General features: G+C 46.0%; 1 protein-coding gene across 1 annotated transcript in view; it reads right to left on the bottom strand.

The window, feature by feature from the left end:
* Window positions 1-1,465: 1,465 nt before the first annotated feature.
* Window positions 1,466-9,888, bottom strand: part of smad7 (SMAD family member 7) — a 55,217-nt gene continuing 46,794 nt past the window's right edge. Inside the window, exon 4 of the mRNA XM_071340902.1 lies at window positions 1,466-2,394. Coding sequence (XP_071197003.1) covers window positions 1,856-2,394 — 539 coding nt within the window. The 3' untranslated portion in view covers window positions 1,466-1,855. The remainder of the gene's footprint in view (window positions 2,395-9,888) is intronic.

Below are 9,888 nucleotides of genomic sequence, written 5' to 3'. Positions count from 1 at the left end.
GAGCCCTGAGTTACGGCTGTTAGTCGACTGCAAACTACAAGAAGAATGGGGCAGGAAGCCCCGGCGAGCCCTGAGTTACGGCTGTTAGTCGACTGCAAACTACAAGAAGAATGGGGCAGAAAGCCCCGACGAGCCCTGAGTTACGGCTGTTAGTCGACTGCAAACTACAAGAAGAATGGGGCAGAAAGCCCCGGCGAGCCCTGAGTTACGGCTGTTAGTCGACTGCAAACTACAAGAAGAATGGGGCAGGAAGCCCCGACGAGCCCTGAGTTACGGCTGTTAGACGACTGCAAACTACAAGAAGAATGGGGCAGAAAGCCCCGGCGAGCCCTGAGTTACGGCTGTTAGACGACTGCAAACTACAAGAAGAATGGGGCAGGAAGCCCCGGCGAGCCCTGAGTTACGGCTGTTAGACGACTGCAAACTACAAGAAGAATGGGGCAGGAAGCCCCGGCGAGCCCTGAGTTACGGCTGTTAGTCGACTGCAAACTACAAGAAGAATGGGGCAGGAAGCCCCGGCGAGCCCTGAGTTACGGCTGTTAGTCGACTGCAAACTACAAGAAGAATGGGGCAGAAAGCCCCGACGAGCCCTGAGTTACGGCTGTTAGTCGACTGCAAACTACAAGAAGAATGGGGCAGAAAGCCCCGGCGAGCCCTGAGTTACGGCTGTTAGTCGACTGCAAACTACAAGAAGAATGGGGCAGGAAGCCCCGACGAGCCCTGAGTTACGGCTGTTAGACGACTGCAAACTACAAGAAGAATGGGGCAGAAAGCCCCGGCGAGCCCTGAGTTACGGCTGTTAGACGACTGCAAACTACAAGAAGAATGGGGCAGGAAGCCCCGGCGAGCCCTGAGTTACGGCTGTTAGACAACATTGTTTAGGGAGTAAACACGTGTTGCAGTGTTTACAGAGCTAGAGTTAGCAGCAGAGGATGACTTGTCAAATACATCCTATCCTATCTCATCCTCCTGGCTAACACAAAGGCTGTAAAACAATATGCAAAATAGAATTGTATTGTGTCGCGATTTAAATTTAAAGGTAATGTTCTCGCATTTATGGAGACTGCATTTACAGTAAAAGCTGCATATGACGACTCAATGACCTTTACATTTCAAATGACCTTTACATTTCAAATGTGCTATAGGCCTAAACGTCCGCTGTATGGATTGACTCAAACCCAAGGTTAGCCAGGGTTAGTGTGTGGATTTTGTGTCATGTTGAATAGTGTTGTGTCAATATTCAGTTGCCTTAAAAAAATAATTATACAAAAGAGCAAATCAACATTTTCAACTGATTGCCATTTACTGTTAAGTTAAACGTGTAAACCAAATGTCTAGTTTCTAGTATGCTACTCATTCCAGCCTATTTCGATCCTACAGAAGACATCATCATTCAAGAATATCTGGATTCACCTCAGTACCTCAGTACCTACACCCACAGAAAAAAAACACCAGTAGAAAAATATAATTTCTCTTATTTATTTTGGCATTTCTTTGTTTGTATTTATATTAAGCAAAGTGCATCTTATTTTATTTTTCTCATCAACACATTGCACAATACATAAATAATGATGCATATAAAACGTCTTCATATGTACAAGTAATAATATATTTATATATAACATAAAATACATTTTCGCTTTTAATTTCACTTTTAATTAAATCTTTGAGTCATTTGTCATATTAAACAAGTTCATTGGGTTTTGTTTGTCTCATCTTTAAACATCTTTCTTTTTGAAGCTCCGTCTTCTGGAGAAAAAGGAAAGGTACGGGACTAGTCTGTGTCCTCCGTTCTCTCCTGGTCCTCGAATGAGGAGAACGAGGGCGAGGAAGGTTATCCAAAGGTAATCCGTTTTTATTGGTTGTTGAATATGACCTCCAGCCAACATGGGCAGCTACTAATAAACTGTCTTGTGTAGCACTGGCCCCAGCCCTTCACAAAGCTGATCTGTACAGTAAACCCAGTCCTCGGCTGCTGTGTGAACTCGTGATCATTAGGCCTCTGCAGGCTGTCTGCCTTCTCAAAGTCAAAGGCCTTAATGGAGAAGCCGGGGAACACTTTATGCACCAGCAAGGTCCGCGAGTCGGGATTGTCCAGTGTGGCCGACTTGATAAAGATGGGGTAGCAGCTGCGGTTGTACACCCACACCCCGTCGTCCTCGCGACTCAGCTGGATGCCGTAGCCGATCTTGGTCCGCACCATCTGAGCCAGCGGGCTCTTGTTGTCGGAGCTGAGCTGGCCCAGGCAGAAGCCGTTCCCCTGAGGTAGGTCATAGAAGATGTCCAGGGAAGGCTCCTGGACCGAGTAGAGGCGCCCCACGCGGGTCTTCTCCTCCCAGTACGCAACCACGCACCAGTGGGATCTGTCGCCCGACTCCTGGAGAGCTTGGGAATCTATAGGGAGAGACGGAGAGAGGAGGGTTACAACACTGGACTGAACATACAGAAGATTAAACATAACATGTATTTTATTCATTTCAAATGAGTGACTCAGAAGGAAAGATTAAATGAGGAGAGAGGATAGGACAGATGAGGATAGAGGGATGAAAGGAGAGAGAGAGGGGGGAATAGAGGATAAAGGAAGCAGACTGGCCAACATTGAGTCCATTAGTGAGTCAACAGGAAAACAAGTATTTTTGACCAGCCTGATGATGCAGTGGCTGAGAGATTTAAGAGGAATTCTTATCAACAACTACTCAATTAAAGTCTTAAAAAAGTCTCGAAACGAGGAGATAAAAGAAACAAACTGTTTTACTACCGCCAACTCTTAACTAAATACTGTATGTAGACATTTCACAATATGTTTTAATGTTTGGATGTTTAAAAGAGCGCTATGACTCAAAAAAGTATAATCAATACCACAGTGCATCCTTAATTTCACAATCATCATCCAAAAACAACAGACATTTCTGGAATTCGCACAAGAAAAGCAACTAGCCATGACACACGCACGCACGCACGCACGCACGCACGCACGCACGCACGCACGCACGCACGCACGCACGCACGCACGCACGCACGCACGCACGCACGCACGCACACACACACACACACACACACACACACACACACACACACACACACACACACACACACACACACACACACACACACCCATCCAAACCCTGTTTATACAAGCCTTAATGGTTATCTTCTGTCTGGAGCCTTGTATTTTCCTTACAGGCCGACTAACAATGTTCTGACGTCAAGCAGACGGTAAATCTGTCCTAATCACTGTTTTATAGCCGTTCACCTCATTCTACCACAGGAAATTACAAGTAATAGGTTTAATATTCAAGAGAGGGCAACCAGAAGGAAATGTAGCTTCTCTTTGAAAGACCCTCTTAAATGACACCCTATTCCCTTTACAGTGCAGTACTAGTAGAGTGTCCTTTGGGAGGTAGGTTATAAGAGCTGCTCTCCTCTCCACTCTGCACATAGGAATGGGTTTGATTAAAGGAGAGGAAAGCAACGGCCCAATAAAACACACAAGGAAGGAGAAGCAGCAGTAAGTTATACTACAGCTACAAACGACTAGGACTGAAAAGTCTTCATTCCAAAGTTACAGGAGCACAGCACACGAGGTAAACAAGTTCCTTTACTAGTAAACGCATCGGTATTCAGAGAGAAAGCGGCAGCTATGTGATTGGTTGAAAATCTACGTCTACTGTGGTGTTGCAAAATTCCAGGTAACTTTCCTTAAATGACCAGGTTTTCCAGAAATGCAGAAGATTCCTGCATCACGAAGGAATAAGCAAGGAAATCCAGAACCCTCCAATCAGGAGTTCTGGAAAACCTGGGTTTTTTGTATCTTCTCTGCGAGGGTCAGACATTCGATGGTTAAAAGTTCACAAAACAAAAAAAAGGACAGAGCCCCCTTACAGTTAGTTTGGTTCCCTCTCTCCCACCCCCCCCCCATCCATCCCTCCTCTCTCCCACACCCCCCATCCATCCCTCCTCTCTCCCACATCCCCCATCAATCCCCCCCTCCTCTCTCCCACACCCCCCCTCTCTCCCACATCCCCCATCAATCCCCCCTCTCCCACACCCCCCATCCATCCCTCCTCTCTCCCACATCCCCCATCAACCCCCCCCCCTCTCTCCCACACCCCCCCTCTCTCCCACATCCCCCATCAATCCCCCCTCTCTCCCACATCCCCCATCCACCCCCCCCCTCTCTCCCACCCCCCCCCCTCTCTCCCACATCCCCCATCAATTCCCCGTCTCTCCCACATCCCCCATCCCCCCCCCCTCTCTCCCACATCCATCCCCCCTCTCTCCCACATGAATCCCTCCTCCCTCCAGTCCTTTCATCTTTCTGGGCCGGCAGTGTAGCCAGTAATTTGCGCAGCAGAAGACCCAGAGCTGAGTCAGAGCAGAGGGAACTATCCGGTTCTGTTAATAGAGCAGTATCTCAGTTTGCTCTGCTCTCGCCAGGCTGCTCTACAGCCTGTTATTAGCTCAGGATCCAGTCTTCATCTCAAGTGGCTTCCTATTCACTATACAATGTAGCCAGCCCATAGTGCTCTGGTCTAAAGTAGTGCACAATTTAGGTAATAGGGTGCTATTTTGGACGCAGTTCCAGAATTCATTAGGAACTGGTGGAAAAAAGGAAAATAACAACACCAGGGAAGGGAAAACATTTCTTCCACAAAATGACAGGCTGTTCATGGGCCGTTCTCTTTGAAGTCGGCCGATGTAAGGCCAAGGGGAATTATCGTAAATCCAACCAGCTAGCTCCCTGGCTATTGAGGACAAAGTTAGTATTTACGTTTGAGAAAGAAAGAAAAAAACATTCCTCAAACTGACTGAGGAAAGAGGCACAAAGGGAGAGCAGGCCACTCCTCCCTCCCTCTGTGTGTGTGTGTGTGTGTGTGTGTGTGTGTGTGTGTGTGTGTGTGTGTGTGTGTGTGTGTGTGTGTGTGTGTGTGTGTGTGTGTGCGCGTGCGTGTGTCTCTGTGTGTGTGTGTGTGGGTGTGTGTGTGTGTGTGTGTGTATGTGTGTGTCATTTCAAAGGTCTCAAAGTGAATATTCTCATTGTCCTTGGAGGCGAGCGATTCGAGGCAAAGCTCTCACCTGTGGGATGTGCTCTCCCTCCCTCCCTCCCTCCCTCCCTCCCTCCCTCAGTTCAATTCAAAGGGGCTTTATTGGCATGGGAAACATGTTTACATTGCTAAAGCAAGTGAAATAAACAAACAAAACTAAGACGAAAATCTAACAAAATCAACTAAAAACGATTAGAAATGAACAGTAAACATTGCACTCAAAAAGGTTTCAAAAATATAAAGTCATTTCAAGTGTTATATTATCAGCTAGGAGTGTTTTAGTAATGTGCAAATAGTTGTAGTATGACTAGTGGGGGAAGATAAATAAACAGATACGTATTGGTGGTATTTATAATGTTGTTTGTTCTCCACTGGTTGCCCTTTCCTCATGCCAGCGGCCCACACATCTTGCTGCTGTGATTGCACATTGGGGTATTTTGCCGAACAGATATGTGACTTTTATCAATGTTGTATTTGTTTTTTAATTCTTTGTGATCTGTGGGAAATATCTCTAATGTCGCTAACGTGGTCATACATTTGGCGGTTAGGAAGTGCAGCTCAGTTTCCACCTCATTTAGTGGACAGTGGGCACATATCATGTCTTCTGTTGAGAGCCAGGTCTGCCTATGGTGAACTCTCTCAATAGCAAGGCTATGCTCACTGAGTCTGTACATAGTCAAGGATTTCCTTAATTTGGGGTCATTTGGGTAATTCTACCACTCTCTGTTTAGGGACAGTTAGCATTCCAATGTGCGGTTTTTGGTTGATTCTTTCCAGTATGTCAAATAATTATCTTTTAGTTTTCTCATGATTTGTTGGGTCTATAATTTTGCTATCCTGGGGCTCTGTGGGGTCTGTTTGTGAACAGAGCCTCAGGACCAGTTTGCTGAGGGGACTCTTCTCTAGGTTCATGTCTCTGTAGGTGGGGACTTTGTGGTGGAATATGTGCATTGCTTCCTTTTAGGTGGTTGAAGAATTGAACAGATCTTTTCTGGATGTTGATAACTAGTGGGTATAGTCCTAATTCTGCTCTGCATTCACTGTTTGGGGGTTTTCATTGAAGACAAAGTTTAATTGAGCAGAATTCTGCATGCAGTCTGAATTGGGTGTTTGTCCCATTTTGTGACGCCAAACCTCACAACCGCAGAGGGTAATGCGTTCTATAACTGATCTTAATTGGGATGTCAAGATTTATGTTCCCTTTGATGGCATAGAAGACCCTTCTTGCCTTGTCTCTTTGACCGCTTTGTGGAAGTTATCTGTGGTGCTGATGTTAAGGCTGAGCTGGGTATAACTCTTTGTGTGTTCTAAGGCAACAGTGTCTAGATACAATTTGTATTTGTTGTCCTGGCAACTGGACCTCTCTTACTGAGATTTACTGTCAGGGCCCACATTCTGACAGAATCTGTGCAGAAGATCTAGGTGCTGCTGTGGGCCCTCCTTGGTTGGGGACAGAAGCATCAGATCATCAGCGAACAGTAGACATTTGATTTCCGAGTCCAGTAGGGTGAGGCCGGGTGCTGCCTACTCACCCCCTCTCACTCCCTTTCTCTCCTCTGTATGTTTGTTATTCTTGAGGATAAAGGTAGAGAGGAGAGAGACAGACAGAGAGAGAGAAAGAAAGCGAGGGGCCTGGCTGGCTGGCGTCGGAGGTCATTACACGGCTGCTTGTCTGAGCCTGTCATCACAGCCTGAAACCACAGAGGTATTCATCACACAGCTTAGTGCCCAACTACACACACTACATCGAGGGAGGGAGAGAGAGCGAGAGAGAGAGAGAGAGAGACAGAGACAGAGACAGAGAGACAGAGAGACAGAGACAGAGAGACAGAGAGAGAGAGAGAGAGAGAGAGAGAGAGAGAGAGAGAGAGAGAGAGAGAGAGAGAGAGAGAGAGAGAGAGAGAGAGAGAGAGAGAGAGAGAGAGAGGGAGAGAGAGGGAGAGAGAGAGAGAGAGAGAGAGAGAGACAGAGAGAGAGACAGAGAGAGAGAGAGAGAAACAGAGACAGAGAGAGACACAGAGAGAGAGAGAGAGAGAGAGAGAGAGAGAGAGAGAGAGAGAGAGAGAGAGAGAGAGAGAGAGAGAGAGAGAGAGAGAGAGAGAGAGACAGAGAGAGAGACAGAGAGAGAGACAGAGAGAGAGACAGAGAGAGAGAGACAGATAGAGACAGAGAGAGCTTCCCAGCCAAAACATTTCGGAAAAGTTTGCGCATATATTATGATGACATTTTCATTTTTTCTGGAGGCAAGACGAAGTCTACGACCCTCGTCGGTGATTGGTCAACAGTAGGGATTGTTACAGAAAGTCTTTGTTGTCATTCAACGAGAGACGATTTGTTTTCCTGCACATTTGTAGATCTCCTCATCAAAAACGTCAAAATTAATGACAGATTTCTTGAGATATATTAATTCTGACTATTTTAAGGAAGTGTATATTGGCTACAGTGACTCAAAATGGACAAACAGTACTATAGATTTTCAAGCAAAGGTTTAAGGGAGTACGCAAGCACACTCATCCAGCTGAACTGAGGAATGCTGATGCCTTTACACACACACACACACACACACACACACACACACACACACACACACACACACACACACACACACACACACACACACACACACACACACACACACACACACACACACACACACACACACACACACACACACACACACACACACACACACACACACACACACACACACTTCTGTGGTCCTGTTTGGCTCAGTCGGTAGAGCATGGCGCTTGTACCGTCAGGGTTGAGGGTTCAATTCCCCGGGCCACCTATACAGTGGGGAGAACAAGTATTTGATACACTGCCGATTTTGCAGGTTTTCCTACTTACAAAGCATGTAGAGGTCTGTCATTTTTATCATAGGTACACTTCAACTATGAGAGACGGAATCTAAAACAAAAATCCAGAAAATCACATTGTATGATTTTTAAATAATTAATTTGCATTTTATTGCATGACATAAGTATTTGATCACCTACCAACCAGTAAGAATTCCGGCTCTCACAGACCTGTTAGTTTTTCTTTAAGAAGCCCTCCTGTTCTCCACTCATTACCTGTATTAACTGCACCTGTTTGAACTCGTTACCTGTATAAAAGACACCTGTCCACACACTCAATCAAACAGATTCCAACCTCTCCACAATGGCCAAGACCAGAGAGCTGTGTAAGGACATCAGGGATAAAATTGTAGACCTGCACAAGGCTGGGATGGGCTACAGGACAATAGGCAAGCAGCTTGGTGAGAAGGAAACAACTGTTGGCGCAATTATTAGAAAATGGAAGAAGTTCAAGATGACGGTCAATCACCCTCGGTCTGGGGCTCCATGCAAGATTTCACCTCGTGGGGCATCAATGATCATGAGGAAGGTGAGGGATCAGCCCAGAACTACACGGCAGGACCTGGTCAATGACCTGAAGAGAGCTGGGACCACAGTCTCAAAGAAAACCATTAGTAACACACTACGCCGTCATGGATTAAAATCCTGCAGCGCACGCAAGGTCCCCCTGCTTAAGCCAGTGCATGTCCAGGCCTGTCTGAAGTTTGCCAATGACCATCTGGATGATCCAGAGGAGGAATGGGAGAAGGTCATGTGGTCTGATGAGACAAAAATAGAGCTTTTTGGTCTAACTCCACTCGCCGTGTTTGGAGGAAGAAGAAGTATGAGTACAACCCCAAGAACACCATCCCAACCGTGAAGCATGGAGGTGGAAACATCATTCTTTGGGGATGCTTTTCTGCAAAGGGGACAGGACGACTGCACCGTATTGAGGGGAGGATGGATGGGGCCATGTATCGCGAGATCTTGGCCAACAACCTCCTTCCCTCAGTAAGAGCATTGAAGATGGGTCGTGGCTGGGTCTTCCAGCATGACAACGACACGAAGCACACAGCCATGGCAACTAAGGAGTGGCTCCGTAAGAAGCATCTCAAGGTCCTGGAGTGGCCTAGCCAGTCTCCAGACCTGAACCCAATAGAAAATCTTTGGAGGGAGCTGAAAGTCCGTATTGCCCAGCGACAGCCCCGAAACCTGAAGGATCTGGAGAAGATCTGTAGGGAGGAGTGGGCCAAAATCCCTGCTGCAGTGTGTGCAAACCTAGTCAAGAACTACAGGAAACGTATGATCTCTGTAATTGCAAACAAAGGTTTCTGTACCAAATATTAAGTTCTGCTTTTCTGATGTATCAAATACTTATGTCATGCAATAAAATGCAAATTAATTACTTAAAAATCATACAATGTGATTATCTGGATTTTTGTTTTAGATTCCGTCTCTCATAGTTGAAGTGTACCTATGATAAAAATTACAGACCTCTACATGCTTTGTAAGTAGGAAAACCTGCAAAATCGGCAGTGTATCAAATACTTGTTCTCCCCACTGTATGTAAAATATATTTACACATGACTAAACTACTTTGCATAATGGTGTCTGCTAAATGAACGGCATATATTATTGTTACAGGACTCGTTAAGTGGACGCCACAGCGAACAGTCCTGCCATCATAGAAATATAAGCATTGTATCTGGCTCTGTGCTGGCTGTCACTGACTACAGTACAACCCAGGCATGTGGATGTCCAGGGCTATGTATCAACCTAAACCAGGGGTGGCAAACATCCGGCCCGCGGGGGGGTCCAATACGGCCCACGGGGGGGTCCAATACGGCCCGCGAGGGGGTCCATATGAGTAGAACATATTTAAAAATATATATATAGCAATATACTTTCAAGTGATTAAAACCAAATCAAAACTGTGTAGAAATAATAATGGACCTACATTCATACAGTATCTTGACTGTGTCCAGCTCACTGATAATCAACCAAAT

The sequence above is a fragment of the Salvelinus alpinus genome, chromosome 1 (genome assembly GCF_045679555.1).
Source record: "Salvelinus alpinus chromosome 1, SLU_Salpinus.1, whole genome shotgun sequence".
Classification (NCBI taxonomy): domain Eukaryota; kingdom Metazoa; phylum Chordata; class Actinopteri; order Salmoniformes; family Salmonidae; genus Salvelinus; species Salvelinus alpinus.
Note: the sequence above shows the minus strand (reverse complement) of the source record. Positions and strands in the feature narration are given on the sequence as shown.